Source organism: Schistocerca nitens, chromosome 5, assembly GCF_023898315.1.
Source record: "Schistocerca nitens isolate TAMUIC-IGC-003100 chromosome 5, iqSchNite1.1, whole genome shotgun sequence".
Lineage (NCBI taxonomy): Eukaryota > Metazoa > Arthropoda > Insecta > Orthoptera > Acrididae > Schistocerca > Schistocerca nitens.
In genome coordinates this window covers 614,452,652-614,473,538 of record NC_064618.1, presented here as the reverse complement: position 1 = coordinate 614,473,538, position 20,887 = coordinate 614,452,652, and the positions used below count along the sequence as shown (strand labels likewise).

Here is a 20,887-nt window from a genome sequence, read left to right as displayed (position 1 = left end):
GGTAGCATTTCTGTCATGTTGAACGATTATCTTCAGTTGTCATTGGTTCTGTTCTTGCAGGGTCGTTTTTTGGCCACAGTGATGTTGAAGATTTGATGTTTTACCGGATTCCTGATATTCATGGTCATACGGGAAAATCCCCATTTCATCGCTACCTCGGAGATGCTGTGTCCCATTGCTCGTACACTGACTATAACAGCATGTTCAACTCACTTAAATCTTGATAACCTCCCATTGTAGCAGCAGTAACCGATCAAACAAATGCACCAGAGTCTTGTTGTCTTTTATAGGTGTTGCCGACAGCAGTGTAGTATTCTACCTGTTTAAATATCTCTGTATTTGAATACACTTGCCTATACCAGTTTCTTCGGTGCTTCAGTGTAGTATGTATTGCAACCTGCAAATACAATTCATTTATAAAATTTTATAATCTGTGCACTGCAATCAGTTTAATAAGCCACAGCTGCAAAATACTAACACGAATTCTTTACAGACGAATGGGAAAACTAGTAGAAGCCGACCTCGGGGAAGATCAGTTTGGATTCCGTAGAAATACTGGAACACGTGAGGCAATACTGACCTTACGACTTATCTTAGAAGAAAGATTAAGGAAAGGCAAACCTACGTTTCTAGCATTTGTAGACTTAGAGAAAGCTTTTGACAATGTTGACTGGAATACTCTCTTTCAAATTCTAAAGGTGGCAGGGGTAAAATACAGGGAGCGAAAGGCTATTTACAATTTGTACAAACCAGATTGCCGTTATAAGAGTCGAGGGACATGGAAGGGAAGCAGTGGTTGGGAAGGGAGTAAGACAGGGTTGTAGCCTCTCCCCGATGTTATTCAATCTGTATATTGAGCAAGTAGTAAAGGAAACAAAAGAAAAATTCGGAGTAGGTATTAAAATCCATGGAGAAGAAATAAAAACTTTGAGGTTCGCCGATGACATTGTAATTCTGTCAGAGACAGCAAAGGACTTGGAAGAGCAGTTGAACGGAATGGATGGTGTCTTGAAAGGAGGATATAAGATGAACATCAACAAAAGCAAAACGAGGATAATTGAATGTAGTCGAATTAAGTCGGGTGATGCTGAGGGTATTAGACTAGGAAATGAGACACTTAAAGTAGTAAAGGAGTTTTGCTATTTGGGGAGCAAAATAACCGATACACTAAGCAGATTCAGAAGGATGTAGGTTGCAGTAGGACTGGGAGATGAAGAAGCTTGCACAGGATAGAGTAGCATGGAGAACTGCATCAAACCAGTCTCAGGACTGAAGACCACAACAACAACAGCACTGCATTTTTCATTACTAAGATAACCATGTATTGGAGCATTTTAAATTTTCTGTGTTCATAATGTTGCACTTCACTCTCAGCTCTACATTGTCACAAACACAGGAACTTAGCTTTCAAATTAGGAATTTGTGAACCTTTTTAGTATGTTACTGAAGTTTTAAACTAACCAAGAAAGTTTTGAAACAAGCTCAATTACTGTTTATTAACTGCAGTATGTGTGACAGCAGTGCAGATTCATTTGCACATTTGTAAATTGTAGGGTCTCCAGGCAGTGATAAATGACAAAGCTCATAACTGCATGAGAGTGCTTAACGAAAGTCAAGAGACTGTACTAAATGGAGTGTGGCTTGGTCTATCCACAGATGATACTGAATATGTAGTAGGAACTGAAATTTCTCCCAATAAATAATTCACAGAATTAGCAGTCCACTCTGCAATGGAGAACTTGCTATTGTGAAACATGAAGTTTACATCTGTTTGCCAGAATCCAGGCTCGTGTATTTTATGGATTGTGTATTGTATGGGCTGTGCTCTGAGCATGAGAATTGCAATTTGTTCTGTATCTCAGGATTAATTGCATGCCCACATGCTGCTCCAACAGCCATCACACCTTGGCAGCAACTGATGTGGTTGGGCCTGATGTGAACAGCTCTGAATATGGTGTGACTGAAAGAACTTGATGACCTCTATAGTCAGTGTACACTTCAAAATGCCTAATATCTTGTGAATATGTTACTATACAATCCCTGTTAAATTTACAGAGGTTAACCGGTTGTCTCCCAGAACAGTTTGTTAGCAACATTATCTTACATGGAAATCCGTGCCTGTCAGGACACGAAGAAGAAGAAGAAGCTTTGTCACCACGATGGCGGAGTTCCGCAAGCAGCTGTAGCCGCAGAAGGACTGCGGCCCATGATCTGTCGCGGGGCGCCGTGCTTCCCCCACCACCCAGCGCCGCCCTTCCCCCACCAGCAGCCACGGACCGCTCGGAAGTGCCCAGACAGAGGCTGCGGGACAGGGGTGGAGATTATATAAAGTCGGGTTCCATCAGAGATCAATCAGACACAAAGAATGCCTGAAGATGGCAAGAAGTTGGCTTGCCGAAATATCGCGCCTTTTGGACGACATTACCTCACTGAATACCCGAGAAATTTTCAAGATTTCTGTACGCCGGGAAAACCTCAGATCACACATCAAGTACCTCTACGGGGAGGAGATGAACAGCAAAATCAAGAAGCTGGACAAGCTTTGGAACAAGAAGGAGCGCCTCTTGGCCTCCCTTGTCTTTCTACTGAGATGCCAAGAGGACTGAATCATACCATCTTTTGTGAAGGTCACTCATCATATCAGAACTGCAGCCACCACCTAGATCACCAGAAGAGCTAGCCTGGCCCTGGTCAAGGAGAGGATCCAGTACACTTGACGCAGACTCGGCGAGACCTCTAGGGATCTATTCTCACTCCACTTGCAGCTTGCCTTGACACTCTCCCCTGACTCATGGGAGTGGGTAGATGCAGTTAGTTGGTCTCAAGCCAACAATGCTTGGCAATCGGCCACCTGCAGACAAACTGCAAAATACGAATGCCTTGCAGCCAAACCACCGCAAGAAGAACCCCAGAGAACTGCCATTAACTGTACAGGGAAAGTAATTGATGATGCTTTTGATGCTGCAGAGGAAAAACGATGGGAAACATGCCATGTACTCACCAGGGCGGATCCGCCGATGCCAAACATCTCCAAGGAAGAGAGGAAAGCACTGAAATTGCTCCGAGAAGATGCCGAGACTGTCATCCTCCCAGCAGATAAAGGGAATTGCACGGTCCTACTACCATGTAATGTATACTAACAAAAATTGTACTACCTATTAGAAGACGAAACCTACCAGAGAATCGAAGATGATCCTACCAACAGAGTGGAAAGGAAGACTTTGAGCTTCTCCAGCACACCTTCGAAGATAAGAAGACGGTGAAGAAACTTCATCCATGAGCAGCTGCACCTCCTAGACTTTACGGACTACCTAAATTTCATAAGGATGGATTGCCTCTCCGCCTGATTGTTAGCAACATTGGAGCATCAACATACGAATTAGCAAAACATCTGACATCGATGCTCAGTCCCTTTGTGGGCAAATTTCAGCACCACATCAGAAATTCCGCACATTTCGTCCAGCAGCTCCAGAACTTCCGATTGGGCCAAGAAGACATCATAGTGAGCTTTGATGTGGTATACCTGTTAACTAGGGTACCTCTAAGAGACTCCCTAAGCCTCATGGGAGAAAAATTCGGACCAACAGTAACGAAAGTTTTTGAATTTGTACTTACGCCAACATACTTTCTGTTCGATGGAAACTACTACGAACAAACTGATGGAGTAGCGATGGGCTGTCCGCTATCACCGGTAGTGGCCAATATTTTTATGGAAGCTTCTGAAGAAGCAGCTCTCGAGTCGGCAGCCTACAAGCCCTCTTGCTTTTTTCGATATGTAGACGATACATTCGTCATCTGACCGCATGGACGACAACATCTCCAAGACTTTCTGCAGCATCTGCACTCGCTACACCAGAATATCAAGTTCACGATGGAGGTAGAAGAAAACAACCAGCTTCCATTTCTGGATGTGTTTGTCAAGCTAAGACCAGATGGCACACTAGGACACAGCATCTACCGTAAGCCAACACATACAGATTTGTACCTGCATGCCTCCAGCTGTCATGCTCCTTTACAGCGAGAGGGTGTTCTAAGCACACTGGTGCACAGAGCATGTGAAATCTCGGACTGTGACAGCCTAGCAGCTGAATTGCAGCACTTTCAGGCCATGTTCCACACAAATGGTTACAACAACCGAGGATGAAGACAAGCCGGTTGCGACAGCGATCATACCATATCTCAGGAACACATCGGCAAAGATTGGCAGAATACTCAAAAAATATAAAGTCAAGTGCGTGTTTCGCCCTCCATCCAAGACGAAAACATTATTAGGATGAGTCAAGGATGACTTAGGACTCCGGAAACCAGGATTTTACAGCATCCCTTGCCAGTGCGGGAAAATGTATATAGGCCAGACCATCTGGATGGTACAGGAGAGATGTAGTGAACATAAACGCCACACAGACAATGCACAGCCGACCAAGTCCGCCGTGGCAGAGCACTGCATCTCACATGAACATGACATGAACTACGATGGCACAAAGGTGTTAAGGCAGTTGAACACCTTCTGGGATTGTCTCGTCAAACAGGCAGTGAAGATTCTGCTGCATGATGAACTAATAAATAAAGACAGCGGTTTCCAGGTAAGCAAAGCCTCGGATCCAACTTTAAGCCTGATTAAAACACAGTGACAGTCTACACGGAAATCTGCTGCTGTCAGGACACCTGAAGAAGAAGCATCCTCACCATGACGGTAGAGTTCAACAAGCGGCCGTAGCCGCAGAAGGACTGCGGCCCATGATCTGTCGCGGGGCGCCGCACTTCCCCCACCCACCCAGTGCCGCCCTTCCCCCACCACCGGCCACGGACCGCTCAGAAGCACCCAGACAGAGGCTGCAGGAGAGGGGTGGAGATTATATAAAGTCGGCATCCATCAGAGGTCAACCAGACACCAAGAACGCCTGAAGACAGCAAGAAGTCGGCTTGCCGAAATATCGCACCTTTTGGATGACGCTACCTGGCTGAATACCCGAGAAATTTTCAAGATTATCTTTCTCCTATGAAAGAAGCGAACCATTTACATTCAGTTGTTTCCAATACAATTACAATTACTCTGGTAGCTGACACATGTTTGACACCATCATGATATCCACCACACCGTATCATTCTATATTATGAAAACCCAGTAGCCTGAATATTTGCTAGTCCAACACCTTTTCTTCTTTCTTTACCTCTTGTCTTCTACCTTTTCTCTGTTCTGAAAATAAGCTTACACAAAGATGAAATACTAATCAACGTATCTCACAAACATGGAAATACTGAAGCACTAGTTTGGTACTGTTTGGTCAGTCTAAAATTCGCGCTGTGCTACTTTCCAGATTATCAAACATTTCCAGTTGGAATACTTGAATTAAATATGTGAATTGTGTTTCCTGCAGTATGCAGGCGATAACTATATGCTTGTTTAATGGATTTCATAGTGTCAGGGAGAACTTTTAACAAACAGATCTGTCGTGATAGATTTTCAGTTACAGTGATTCTACAGTTCAGCTCTTCTCTTAATTGAGTTGCATCTACATTAGGATTTGTAGATACACACTGATGCAAAACACTTTGCCTTTCTCAAACTGCTTGTCAGCAGGATTTTAACTCATTGTTTGTCATTTTTCATCTTTCTTGATTTTTGAGACTTGTACAAGATGTATTTAATACTACAGTATGTCATGTGGTTCAGGATTGATCACCAGATTGTAACAGAGTGAGAGTGAAAGTTCTACTGTATTTTTATAAGAGTGGCACCCTTTCTGATCACAAATGTTGAATAACACCTCACTGTTTTTGCACAGCATGTAAGCAGTAACACAGCCATTTGTAAGATCTACTGCACAGTCGCACACTACTCAATCACTGTGACAACATTGGAGCATACTTTCCAGAAACCACTGTTGTTGTACCCAACATCTTTTTTTGTCCTGACAGCATCTTTATTGTTTCTGATTATGTGTTTTGCTCTCCACGATCTTCACAGCTGTAACAAGACAAAAAGTATAAACGTGGGATACACATTATTTTACAATTTACAAGAAAGATGTGTTTTAAGAGAAAAATAGATGAACATGGAATAAATGTTATTTCAACATATGTGCTCACAAACTGATGAAGGACAAATAGTCTTGTTTCTCCTTAATTTGTAACCAGTAGGTGCTTATTTTTGAAATGTACCTCATATGGGGCATACAATGACATGTTAAATGGGCAGATCTAAAACTTAAAGAATCAGTACAGTGAATTTCATCAAACAGTACATGATCAGACCAAGTATAAGTGTGTACAGCCATTAATACAGCCACAGGTGAGAAAGCAAAACCAAAATGCCTAATCAGAAATAATAAATACCAAGAGAGAAAAAAACTTTTTCTTTTTAAGTGCATAAACGTGGTTGCTGGCCTCTACAAAGATGTCCTGTCGTACATTATCATTGCTGTTATTTTGTTTACATTTTCATGATAGCATTACTAAAGTTCCTGTATTTGATGACCTATCCTTGTACATAATGTGATGTACTAGCAAACACATCTTGTAAAAGTTCGACAAAAACCAAAAAATATGATTTGCAAGAAAAGGAACATATTAAAAACTCCCTGGTGTCAAAAATTTGCCAAAGGTAATTTGGTTTGTGTTTTATAAGCAGGCAGAGCTACAAATCCTACATTACTTACAGTTACTTTTTATTGTATCCAGAAGGTATTTTAGTGATCATGCTATCATTTTAGTTGTATTTCTATGTTCTCTATGTATTTATCCATCTGAATCAGATGTAAAGTTTGGCAAAAGTCAGTTATTTCCAAAAGGTTATGCACAGTTTTTCTTATGAATAAAAATTTAGCACTTGTTGCTTATTATCATAGCACCCAACATTCAAAGCAATGATAAAGTTATTAATTGACTTCCATCTGTTCATGTGATTAAAATATTGACGTATATTTCAATGATTTGCGAAAAACTAGAGGAATTAAAACTCAACAAAAAGTAATTGAGCTCCTTAGTGCTTAATAGTGGATTTTGAAGAGAAGCAGCAATCTGGAGGGATTGGGGGAAGGGAAAGGGGAAGGGTAGTGGGACAGTTCAGGTGGTTGTGGGGCAGGGAGGTGGGGGGAAAAAAGAAACAAAATATGAGAGGAGCGGAGAAAAATGGATGGCTGTAAGCACAAATCAGTTACTGAGAAAAGCAGAATGTACTTATTGAAGCACATAGTTTTTGGGTATTTGATGTTCCTTTACCTCTTGTTTATTTGATTTTTTTACAGTACAACGTTCGTGGACGACCAAAAGAAGTTGTTTACTGGCTTGCCCAGTTAAAGAATATAGATACTCCAGTGCAACTGTCAAAGGAACACCAAGAGTACAAATGGCTTGAACTTCAAGCAGCATGTGAGCTGGCAAAGTATCCTGAGATGCAGAAGCTGCTACAGGAATGTGATAGTTTTTTAATGTCAAGAAGTTCTTTATGAATTTTTGTCTCGTGGAAGACATTGCTGTGTAAATGTGTTGATATATCTAATACCTTTGTAAATTGCAAAGCTATCATATGTTTGGTGTAGGGAAACTAGAAAAATTATAAGCCTGATTCTTGTTTACCACTGCAAGCAGGTTCAAAGATAACTTGATCTTCATGGCTGTATTTTACTTCCTGTGACCCTAGATACAGTTTACATATATATTGCCAAATAATCATATTTGCAGATATGTATTCCTCAGTGATGTTTTGTAATGGATAGAGCACAATAGGTGGAGATGAGTAGGAGAACATAAAGTTGAATAAGAGAGCCAGAAAACTTAAAATGCAGTATTTGGTCAGACAAAAACATTGTATTTCTGATGGTGAAATGCAAATAAGCAAATCAGATATTATATAAAATTTAAATAATTATTTCTTTGTATTGTTATTTAGCTTCATGTGTTTGGAATTTTCTTCATATTGTATTTAGCTATTTATCTCCTGAATTATACTAGATGTTAGAATGAAATAAAGCTGGACTGGGGGGGGGGAGATCCCAATTTATCTCAAGTTAATACACTGTTCTTGTGTAACAGGTTTTAGAAAATACTCATCTTCGTGTTGACCGTGGTCTGGACAATTCTCCTGACATTGCACGAGTCTAGCACCGCCATGGGCACATACCCCATGGTCACTCACAGTGATAGCAACCTTGTCAATAACAGCCATCAGGATAGGACGCCTTTCTCTTGAAGGTGCCACACCAAGCTCACTCGTGTTTTAGAATTTCATTGGCATCTTTTTTAAACTGGTTCCCTCCTCATAATTTTCAGTTTGGGATACTTTCTCAATGCATCACTGTAATTGCTGCCGTTCCCGTGCAACACTTTCACTAACAGTGTATGGTCTCTCTTCTCGTTAAACGTACTGTTCAGTCACTTTCATTCTGGCTTGTCCAATGACTGCATGAATGTCATATCTTCATACAAAAGGTGTACAGCGCCATATTTGCACCTGGTGGCCAAAATAGGAACTAAATTTTTTCCAACACAGATATGCTTCGAATTAATGCATTAGCAAATCTACCAAGTTTAGGTGCCACATGATAATTACAACCCACACGGGATCTCCGTGAGCAGTTGTACTTAATTATAACCACCCAGTATTAACACCAAGAAAATGTTTGGGACTATTTGGAACAATAAGCGAAATGTAGCAACCAACATCCTCTCAGTTTGGTAGCTCTACGAGAGCTCATCACCAATATGTAACTTCAGCTGTTCGTGGTGTGCATGAGGAAACTTATGAACTGTCTTCCTCACTGAACTGAGACCATTACCAAGGATAGAGGCAGTGTTGCACAATGTTAATGAGATGTCTCCTGAAGGGGTCTGACTTTCTGTCTGCTGTGCTTGCTTAAGCATGTACACAGTTTTTTGGAGACAATCAGTAAACAATTCCACTGGTATAACTGGAGGAAGACCCAGTAGAAGACAAGAATGAAAAACATTCTTCCTTAATTTTTTACTTATTGTGATTCATTTAGTTAAAAGTTCTTGGAACTCTCATGTTCTTGCCTCAAAACATTGTAGCCTGATAGACCTTAGTGAAAAGTAAAGTCTCTGGCACTCAAGCTGCGAACAGGCTTCTGCCTTGATTGCAGGTAGAATGCAGCCCTTCGTTCGCTGTGACGCTAGGAGGGGGAGGGTTGCTAGCCCATCACCCTGGTCACCTTTTACCCCCAGGAGTGATGCTTGCTACTCAGCTGTGTTTTTGAAAGCTGTTATGGAGTACTGATGATTGTAAATGAGTCTCAGGTTGATATCCTAGAGCCGTTGTGGTCTTCCTTATGACTGTGCACTTGTGGAGTGAAATGGTTCCTAGTAGAGACATCAAGAAGACGATCTGTCAGCAGGCTCGTGATGGTCGTAAAGATACTGGAGGATTATTTTCTCTCACTACGGAATTATTTAGTAGTAGCTCCTGGAAAAAAAGGGGGGGAGAGGGAGATTCGCTCCAGTGTATTAGCCCAAGTGTACACTGGGCAGTGTGTGACACAGATATGACAGTGCAGCATAGGGAAAGCTATGAAACACAAGAGGAGCACATGCTGGGAGGCTGTTTCTTAGCCAGTTTTGCAAGTATTTTCTTGGGAACAAATGGCTGAATTCACGGCTCTTAGTTCAGAGTCGGATTTTGACTGTAATATGGTCATCTGTTTTTATGTGACCCCTTAAAATAGAACATATGAGACTGGAAAACCGGATTCATGACTAACGGGAAAACTCACTGTGAATTGGTGCTATGTCTGAGCTTTCTGGTTAATGATTAATTAACTATTGCCCTTTAGATAGGAGTTAATGCCGCGAGGTTCACGAGCTTGTGCTGAACTGTACCTATTCCTAGGATAATAATGTCCAAATCCCAGCTGGAACTGAAAAAGCTGGGTATCTTCTTCAGGTACGTTTTATGTAAATTTCCTACAAAACTAGCCTGAAAGTAAATGATTAGTCTTTTGTTAAAAGGCAGATGTCTACCTGAATGACTTTCCAGGTACGGATAAAAAAACCAGCATTACTACATTTTGGGAGTTTTCTCTGAATTTTCCATTACAGAACACAAAACTACTACTCTCAATGAAGGTAGATGATCTGAAATCTCTTGAATTGAGAAGAATGATAATATTATTACATTTTTAAAACTCTGAAATTGTGCCCTTTTAACAAATTTTGAAAAATGACAAACATATAAATTAAAAAATAACTATTTTATTGACTTTTTCATGCTTGTACATGACCCCGCTTTTTTGTTATGCTTGGAAAGAAAATTAAAAAGAAAAACATGTTCATACTAGTAATTTAATTCGGTATTTTCTTTCACCAAAGCGTCCTTCAGAATGCCCACATAAAATTCACTCCAACTATCTTCCACATAATGATTTTGTGAAGGTCCATATGTTGCTATTATGGGCACTTTACCAGAAGGATAGTACACTCATGTTCATAAATTAAGGATAACTGCAGAATGTGGTGCCACACAACTTGGCACTATACAAAACTGGCACTAATAGCATAGGCACATAGGGAACACACTCGACGCAGATCTATAAGTCCACAGTATTTGTAATAAGTTGAGAAAACTGTCCCAAAAGACATGTGCTACAAAATGCCACTGCTTTCTGCACATGTATCCTGACACCAGTATGGGATATGATCACCATGCACATGTACACAGGCTGCACAACAGATCAGGTGGTCGAGCAGCTGCTGGGGTATAGCCTTCCATTCTTGCACCAGTGCCTGTCGGATCTCCTGAAGTGTCGTAGGGGTTTGAAGACGTGCAGCGATATGTCGGCCAAGAGCATCCTAGACGTGCTCGATGGGGTTTAAGTCTGGAGAACAGGCAGGCCAATCTATTCGCTGATATCTTCTGTTTCAAGGTACTCCTCCATGATGGCAGCTCGGTGGAACAGTGCGTTATCATCCATCAGGAGGAAGGTGTGACCGACTGCACCCCTGAAAAGTTGGACATACTGGTGCAAAATTACGTCCTGATACACCTGACATGTTACAGTTCCTCTGTCAAAGACATGCAGGGGTGTACGTGCACCAATCATAATCCCACCCCACACCATGAAACCACGACCTCCATACAGGTCCCTTTCGAGGACATTAAGGGTTGGTAACTGGTTCCTGGTTCACGCCAGATGAAAACCCGGTGAGAATTACTGTTCAGACTATACCTGGACTCGTCCGTGAACATAACCTGGGACCACTGTTCCAATGACCATGTACTGTGTTCTTGACACCAGGCTTTACAGGCTCTCCTGTGACCAGGTGTTAGTGGAATGCACCTTGCAGGTCTCCGGGTGAATAAACAATGTCTGTTCAGTCGTCTGTAGACTGTGTGTCTGGAGACAACTGTTCCAGTGGCTGCGGTAAGGTCCTGAGCAAGGCTACCTGCAGTACTCCGTGGCCATCTGCAGGCACTGATGGTAGGATATCAGTCTTATTGTGGTGTTGTACACTGTGGACGTCCCGTACTGCAGCACCGGACACGTTTCCTGTCTGCTGGAATCATTGCCATAATCTTGAGATCACACTTTGTTGCACACGGAGGGCTCGTGCTATGAACTGCTGTGTTCGACCAGCCTCCAGTCGCCCTAGTATTCTAGCCCTAGTAATGTCATCAATATGTGCTCTTTGAGCCATTTTCAACCCACAGTCACCATTAGCACGTCTGCACACTTACTCGTTGTGTCGTACTCTGACATGCACCAACACACCTCTGCATACGTGGACTGCTGCCAGCGTCACCATGCGACGACCGCAGGTCAAATGCACCGCATGGTCATACCCCGAGGTGATTTAAACCCGCAAACCGCCCACCAGAGCGTTGTTTCACCATGTATTACCATTAGCTTTAATTTATGAGCATGAGTGTATATATTTCTTTGTTGTTCAACATGCTTGCTTAGGCCAACATTAAAGGTATGTTTGACTAGACCACTGATGAATGGCAATCCCACAATATAGCCAGTGTTGGTGGAATCATAAATGAAGTGATGTAGAGAACTTACACAAAATGAATTACCCCGTTCCTCTGTTTGATTGACCTCTCTGAGAAAATGGCTGTCCTCTTGTAGAAATGATTTAGCTTAAGGGACAAAAATACTAAATAATATGAAAGTACCATCATTCTCTACCATTTTGGCATTCATTCTTTCTTGGGTTGTTAGGATAAGATGCTCCTCTCAGTCTTGCTTCTTTATTATATTTATCTTATAGTTTTGGGGTTTGATTTATTTTCCCTCCAGTAACACATTCACTTTCATCTGTGGAAATCTTGGTGCTTAATGTGCTTTCAAACAATAGTTAAAATCATTACACAATGATATCAACTACAGTGCATTGTTGTATTCTCCCCTAAAAGGTGACAAAATACATTGTCAACTCAATAACAAAGTAATATGAATTATTTTCTTGAAAACTCAAATGTTCAGGACATTTGTCCTTCTCATACAATACGAAGGAAATAACAGCATTTTAAACATACTTGCAATTAAGACATTGCTGCCCTTTTAATACAGAATTTATATCCACCTTCAGGTTTTATAATCAATGAAAAAGTAAAAAATCATAAATACTATGATGTCTGCCCTTTTAACAAATGGCTATTCATTAATTTCCTTATTCTCATTCCTTCGCATCTGGGAATAATTAGAATTATAGAAGTAGTTTTAGAAAAATTAATTAATAAAAAATTGTTAGCATGAGATCCATTAGATGAACTTGAAGGCACGGCAATGGGCTAATTAAGGAATGTTAAAGACGAACTGACGCATATTCTTGAGCTGAATGCCAAGGAAAGAGGCTTCCACTTCCGAAATTACATTGTACATGTACAGTACACTGTTCTAGAACATTGTGTGGGGCAGGCAAAAGCACGTGCACTACTGTGTTGTCCTGCTTTGTGCCTCAACTTCTGCTGGGAAACAGAACCACGTGCTGACCCACCCTGCATCGACTGAGTCTAACAGTGTGACTGGCCTTAATCTGCGTCCTACGTTACCGACTGAAGTGACTGAGAGCATTCGACACTGAATTCGGGCCATTGCAGTTACAAACAGCAGCGCTGGACGACATATCAAATATTGTATCTCGAGAGTAAGGCAATGAAATTAGCTTTACTGAAGAAAATGAGGTTACAAGGGAGTGCTGTGCATAATACTTGCAGGAGGAGGAATCTTCTTGCAGAATATCATAATTTAGAACATTGACTACGAAGATCACCAGATTAATTCTTCAAATAAACGTGGACGAGCAGAGATATATTCCACTGTATAATCAATGAAATTAAGATGAGTGTATCTTATGTGACTACGAACTTTCAACAGCCGATGAGTGTTTGAGAATGGCTGACTAATGTAAGTATGGAAAAATGAGTGACATTCCTCATGAGTTGTGTGAGGTAATTAAACTACCAAACCGCTGGTCTGTGTTCGATTCTTGGTCGATGCTTTTCTTCAACCGATATTTTTGATGTGTAAAGTCCTAACAACTGATTTATGTACCAAGTTTTATCTATACTCAGAACCCTGCATGTCAAAGTATATTTTTAAGGTCTTGCAAAAGTATTTGATTTTTAAATGTGTACGCACCTATCCCAGGATAAAATTCAAAATAAAACACATTGAACAATCATGAAATTTTACTGATTTTTGATTGTTGGGGACGTAATTCACCAGCAATCAATGTTAATGCCAATTGTTTCAATTAATCTAAATAGTCTCCATAAATAAAGCATACAAAATTTTTGAAGAAAAAGGTCAAATTGTATTTTTTAAAATTATTTGTCTAAAAACAAATAGGAATTCAACCTTTTAATCCTACACAAATTCCATTACTTAATACAGTTATTCTTTTAGATCAGAGAAACATTTAATGCACCTCATTTGCTGTACATGATTTCGAGCATCATTCAGAGGTATGTCAAATGATTCCTTAATCTATTTTATTTCTTTTACACGAAGCATTTCACAAACCATCTCAACCATTTATTTTTCATTTTTATTATTTTCAAGTTTTACTCAAACAGCATGATCTTACTGGCACCTCATTTGCGTTCCTAGTGTCTCCTGTTCTCGAAATGTCCCAAATTTAGTACTTTTTTCCGAAAGAATCCTTTTCGATAGTTAAATACCTTTTTATGCACAAATTATCTAGGCTGTGAAGAGAAGAACTTTTTGACACTTCATTTACATAGCCAGCAGCAGCTGTTCGTGAAATATTTCAATTTTTCCTCAGATCACTAAGTTTATGTTAATTACCGTAATTACTTTTAACCAATTAATTTTTTTTTTCAAAACTAGACCTCACACTGGTCACTTCGATACCCCAAACACATCTGCAAATAGCCCTCTTTATGCGGTGTCATTTGCAAAAAAAAAAAAAACCTTGTTTCGATATCTTGAACGATTTACGAAATTGAGAATTTTTATGACCACGCTTTTTTGAAGTGCGGGGATAGAATTGGGTGTGCCACGTGCGGCCCATCTGCCACATATACAATCCAAAATCTCGGGAAGTGAGAGAAATATCACTCTGTTCTCAAATCTAAATATAGTTTATATATGCTACATTTCATATGGAGATATGTAAGACCTAAAATGAATTGTTGTTGTTGTTGTTGTTGTTGTGGTCGTCAGTCCTGAGACTGGTCTGATGCAGCTCTCCATGCTACTCCTGTGCAAGCTTCTTCATCTCCCAGTATCTACTGCAACTTACATCCTTTTGAATCTGCTTAGTGTATTCATCTCTTGGTCTCCCTCTACGATTTTTACCCTCCACACTGCCCTCCAATACTAATTTGGTGATCCCTTGATGCCTCAGAATATGGCCTACCAACCGATCCCTTCTTCTAGTCAAGTTGTGCCACAAGCCGCTCTTCTCCCCAATTCTATTCAATACCTCCTCATTAGTTATGTGATCTACCCATCTAATCTTCAGCATTCTTCTGTAGCACCACATTTCAAAAGCTTCTATTCTCTTCTTGTCCAAACTAGTTATCGTCCATGTTTCACTTCCATACATGGCCACACTCCATACAAATACTTTCAGAAATGACTTCCTGACACTTAAATCTATATTCGATGTTAACAAATTTCTCTTCTTCAGAAACGCTTTCCTTCCCATTGCCAGTCTACATTTTATATCCTCTCTACTTCGACCATCGTCAGTTATTTTGCTCTCCAAATAGCAAAACTCCTTTACTACTTTAAGTGTCTCATTTCCTAATCTAATTCCCTCAGCATCACCCGACTTAATTCGACTACATTCCATTATTCTCGTTTTGCTTCTGTTGATGTTCATCTTATATCCTCCTTTCAAGGCACTATCCATTCCGTTCAACTGCTCTTCCAAGTCCTTTGCTGTCTCTGACAGAATTACAATGTCATCGGCAAACCTCAAAGTTTTTATTACTTCTCCGTGGATTTTAATACCTACACCAAATTTTTCTTTAGTTTCTTTCACTGCTTGCTCAATATAAAGATTAAATAACATTGGAGATAGGCTACAACCCTGTCTCACTCCCTTCCCAACCATTGCTTCCCTTTCATGCCCCTCGACTCTTATAACTGCCATCTGGTTTCTGTACAAATTGTAAATAGCCTTTCGCTTCCTGTATTTTACCCTTACCACCTTCAGAATTTGAAAGAGAGTATTCCAGTCAACATTGTCAAAAGCTTTCTCTAAGTCTAAAAATGCTAGAAACGTAGGTTTGCCTTTCCTTAATCTAGCTTCTAAGATAAGTCGTAGGGTCAGTATTGCGTCACGTGTTCCAATATTTCTACGGAATCCAAACTGATCTCCCCGAGGTCAGCTTCTACTAGTTTTTCCATTCGTCTGTAAGAAATTCGCGTTAGTATTTTGCAGCTGTGGCTTATTAAACTGATTGTTCGGTAATTTTCACATCTGTCAACACCTGCTTTCTTTGGGATTGGAATTATTATATTCTTCTTGAAGTCTGAAGGTATTTCACCTGTCTCATACATCTTGCTCACCAGATGGTAGAGTTTCATCAGGACTGGCTCTCCCAAGGCCGTCAGTAGTTCTAATGGAATGTTGTCTACTCCTGGGGCCTTGTTTCGACTCAGATCTTTCAGTGCTCTGTCAAACTCTTCACGCAGTATCATATCTCCCATTTCATCTTCATCTACATCCTCTTCCATTTCCATAATATTGTCCTCAAGTACATTGCACTTGTATAGACCCTCTATATAATCCTTCCACCATTCTGCTTTCCCTTCTTTGCTTAGAACAGGGTTTCCATCTGAGCTTTTGATATTCATACAAGTGGTTCTATTTTCTCCAAAGGTCTCTTTAATTTTCCTGTAGGCAGTATCTAGCTTAACCCTAGTGAGATAAGCCTCTACATCCTTACATTTGTCCTCTAGCCATTCCTGCTTAGCCATTTTGCACTTCCTGTCAATCTCATTTTTGAGGCGTTTGTATTCCTTTTTGCCTGCTTCATTTACTGCATTTTTATATTTCCTCCTTTCATCAATTAAATTCAATATTTCTTCTGTTGCCCAAGGATATCTGCTAGCCCTCGTCTTTTTACCTACTTGATCCTCTGCTGCCTTCACTACTTCATCCCTCAAAGCTACCCATTCTTGCAAATTTTATGCAGTGCGTTTTTAGCTGTGCGAACTCTTGGAAATTTCATGCAGTCATTTACTTAGTTTTGTGTAGCAAAGTAACTACAACGAATAACGAAAAGAAAATCAGTCCTTTATCCAGTGAAGTGTCAAGCTGTAAGCCAAGAAAAAATCAAATGTTTTCATGAAATAGTTTTCAGAAAATTGTATGATGTATTTCACAGCAGCTGGTGCTTCCGTTCCAGCGCTTTGCAGAGAAAATTATAGTAACCTGACCGAGTTGGTTTGGAAACAGCGAAGTTGAAATGTCATAGACACCATTTCCATAAATAATTTTAGTTCGAGACAGTGCTATACTGTTGACTCTGACGGTAAATATCAGGTAGCGAAGGCTCTGTTACTACAAACTTATATTGTATTTGCTACGGTCGCAGGTTCGAATCCTGCCTGGGGCATGGATGTGTGTGATGTCTTTAGGTTGGTTAGGTTTAAGTAGTTCTAAGTTCTAGGGGACTGATGACCACAGCAGTTGAGTCCCATAGTGCTCAGAGCCATTTGAACCATTTTTATATTGTATTACCCCGAGGTACTTTTTTGGGATCATTTTGTCATTCCTTCAAAAACGCCACTGATTATACAGAAAGAGTTTATCCGTTTTACCGTTGATAATGCTAAGTAGTGAAGGAATGAATCCATTGCATCCCAACTCACCAGCAAAAACAGTGATTTTTTTCCGTTTTCCGTCGTTCCTTAATTGCTTCAAAATTAGTGGAGGTATATTCTATCTCTGCAACTAAATAACGGTAGTTTGTTTTTTGCATACGCGTTTAGCTTCTTTTATTTATGAAGTGGCCTGTAATATATAAATATATAGTTACGAGTATGTTATATGTTACGTTTTCTCATGTTATTTTCTTCTTTTTCAGGCTAGAAACAAGTTTTGCATCATAAATTTCGTGAGGTTAAATTATAGTTTGGTATTACGATTTCCAGTGTTGCCAGTCCATTTGTGTGCTCCTGGAGATTTGTTTACTCAGTCCCCATATTCGAAAGGCCGATTTCTGGCGTCTTTTTCAACCAAACTTATGATTAACACTTGACTTGCCACTCTCATTGTTTGTTGAACGTGCGTGTGTTCACTGTGTCGTACTGTTCCCAACTGACACGTTTTCTTTATCTTTCATCTTTTGTTTGTGTTGTGAGGCCTGGTATTTGTTGATTTGTTGTGTGTGTGTTTTGTACGTGTGAATGCCTTATTCTTCATGTGATTGGATTTGTGTGTGTGTGTGTGTGTGTGTGTGTGTGTGTAACAGAGAGAGAGAGAGTATTAATTACGAGGGCTATCCACAAAGTACATTACGTTTTGGAATTAAAAATCAATAAAGTATTGGAATTTTTTTTCATTATATACAGATGAAAGGCACACTTAAATACTACTTTTCTACATAGTTGCCATTTAAATTAAGGCACTTATCGTAGCGATGGACGAGCTTGGAAATTCCTTCGTCGTAAAATTCGGCCGCCTGCGCCTTCAACCACGTGGTTACCTCTTCTTGAAGCTGTGCGTCGTCATCAAAACGCTGCATAGCCAATCACTTCTTCATTGCTGGGAATAAGTAGAAGTCGCTCGGTGCTAGGTCGGGACTGTACGGCGGATGAGGAAACAACTCCCACTTACAAGATTCGAGAACTTTACGAGTGGCATTTGCCGTGTGGGCTCGGGCGTTGTCTTGAATCAGCAAGATTTTTGAGCCCCTACTTTCCCCTGCGCTTGTTTGGTATTGCCCTTCTGAGGTTGTGCAGAGTTTGGCAATACCTTTGAGAGTTTATTGTAGTGCCTCTTTCCATGAAATCCACAAAGATCACACCTTTTCTCTCCCAAAAGACATTCGCTATCACCTTCCTTGCCGACATTGTCTGCATGCATTTCTTGTGTTTTGGGGGGGAATTTGTGTGACCCCACTGCATTGACTGCAATTTTGTCTCGCAGTTAACATGCTTAACCCATGTTTCGTCACCAGTAACGATGCGATCGAGTAATGAGTCGCCATCTTTCTCGTAAGCGTCCAAAAACGTTAACGCTGCAGCCATTCGCTGATTTTTGTGAATCTCTGTCAAGATTTTTGGTATCCATCTTGCACAAAACTTCTGGTAACCAAGCTTTTCGGTAATGATTTCGTGCAACAAACTTCGCGAAATTTGTGGAAAACTCATAGAGAGTTCCGTCATTGTGAAATTACGGTTTTCACGGACTGCGGCATCGACTTTTTCGACAAGTTCGGCAGTCGCTATGCTGGGTCTTCCACTTCGCTCTTCGTCGTGAACGTTAGTTCAGCCATTTTTAAATTTTATGACCCATTGACGCACTCCACCTTCAGTGATTATGTTGTCCCCATACACTTCACAAAGCTGCCGATAGATTTCTATCGGTGTACAGTTTTTTGCAGTCAGAAACCTTATTACAGCACACACTTCGCGGCATTTTCAATTAACGCTGACATTTCAAACTGCCACAGTAACTCAACGGAGTACAGCATGAACCTCTCACTAGCACGGCAGGATGCCGACTGAGCGGCGGAATGCCATGACACCAAGATGGCCGCGCTAGCCCCGCCCCTAACGGACACAAACGAAAACGTAATGTACTTTGTGGATAGCCCTTGTAATTATTTAATGTGATTATATTTCACATTTCTGTTTGTTATTGTTTAGATATTATCATCATGTTCCGGTGCAGTTCGTTATTGTTTAGATATTGTTATCATGTTCCGGTGCAGTTCTTTCCTAGGTCTTCGTATCCACCTCTCTCCACCTCTTTTGGGACCTAGTATGTTTCTCAGTATTTTTCTCTCTTCTTTCTCTAGTTGTTCTGCCCCATTTTTTCTTCCTAGTGTCATCGTCTCAGCAGCATATAATACTGCATTCCTCACTGTTGCCTTGTAGTGGCTTATCTTTACCTCTGTGGACATATTCTTTTTATTGTATATCTCTCTCATCACGCAGAAGGCCGACCTCATCTTCTTTATCCTCTCTGTTATTCCCTCCTTGCTCCTGTTCCTTTCTGTTATAAATTCTCCCAGGTATTTAAATTTGTCCACCATTTGTACAGTGCCTTGCAGTGTTTCCCAGTCTACAGTGGTTTTTAATGTCTTTGTCTTGTTATAGGCGATCCTCAGTCCCACCTTTCTGGCTACCTTACTTAAGTTGTCGAGTTGTGTCTTTGCGTCTTCTTCCGTCTCACTTACTATTGCTATGTCATCAGCAAAGGCTAAGCAGTCCACTTGAGCCCTGTTGTCCTTTCTGTCCCCCACATGGGTCTTTGGTATTCCCATTTCCTCGTTTATTGCTCTCCACTGCCTGATCAGTTCGTCCAGTGCTATATTGAACAACAATGGTGACAATCCATCTCCCTGTTTAACACCAGTCTTGATCTCAAATTCTTCTGACAGTGCTCCTCTGAATCTCACCCTTGATTTTGTGTCTGTCAGAATTTCTTTTATGAGTTCTTGTGTAGTTCCATCAAGTCCTCTGTTCTTCAGGATCCTAACAAGAGTCTGTCTGTCGATGCAGTCATATGCCTTTGTGAAGCCCACGAAGGTTATTACTGTCGTTTCGTTTTTTAAGGCCCTATGTTCTACCAGTTGCTTCAGGATAAATATCTGTTCTACACAACCTCTTCCCTACCTGAATCCCGCTTGGTAGTCGCCAGCTGTACTTTCTACCTGTTCTTCTACTCTCTTGAGCAATAGTTTTGACAGCACCTTGTATCCGACCTCTAGTAACAACATTCCTCTGTAGTTGTTTCTATCTCTCTTGTCTCCCTTCTTGTGTATTGGCACTACAATTGCATTCTTCCATTTAATATAATCCATTATGGAGTCGAGGTGGCAGTTGTCGTTATACTGGTTATCACTGTTAGCATTCAACCGCGATTCTTATACATATATTTTTTTTTAACAACGCATTTCAAGAGACCCTGCTCTCGTCATCAGGTTGTAAAGTCTATGTCATGAAATTAAACGGACTAAAAAGACATTTGTGATGGTATTGTGTCTTTTTAGTCCGTTTAATTTCATGACATAGACTTTACAACCTGATGATGAGAGCATTGTCTCTTGAAACGCGTTGTTAAAATATATGTATAAGAATCACGGTTGAATGCACTCTTCCATCCTTCTGGCAACTTCTTTGTTTTCCAGATCTGGTGAATTATGTTGGTCATGTTGTCTATTGCTTTCTTGCCTCCCCACTTTATCATCTCGGCTGCTATACCATCTTCTCCAGTTGCC

At 40.6% G+C, this 20,887-nt stretch overlaps 1 protein-coding gene and 1 long non-coding RNA gene across 4 annotated transcripts in view; one reads left to right on the top strand and one right to left on the bottom strand.

Moving 5' to 3' along the window:
• LOC126260944 (bis(5'-nucleosyl)-tetraphosphatase [asymmetrical]) overlaps positions 1-7,870 on the top strand; it is a 66,659-nt gene extending 58,789 nt beyond the window's left edge. For both annotated transcript variants that reach the window (XM_049958453.1, XM_049958452.1), the window contains exon 4: positions 7,248-7,870. In XM_049958453.1, coding sequence (XP_049814410.1) covers positions 7,248-7,451 — 204 coding nt within the window. In that variant the 3' untranslated portion in view covers positions 7,452-7,870. The remainder of the gene's footprint in view (positions 1-7,247) is intronic.
• The window catches only part of LOC126260945 (uncharacterized), a 71,537-nt gene continuing 56,349 nt past the window's right edge, over positions 5,700-20,887 (bottom strand). For both annotated transcript variants that reach the window (XR_007546671.1, XR_007546670.1), the window contains one exon: positions 5,700-5,968. This is a non-coding gene — a long non-coding RNA (uncharacterized LOC126260945). The remainder of the gene's footprint in view (positions 5,969-20,887) is intronic.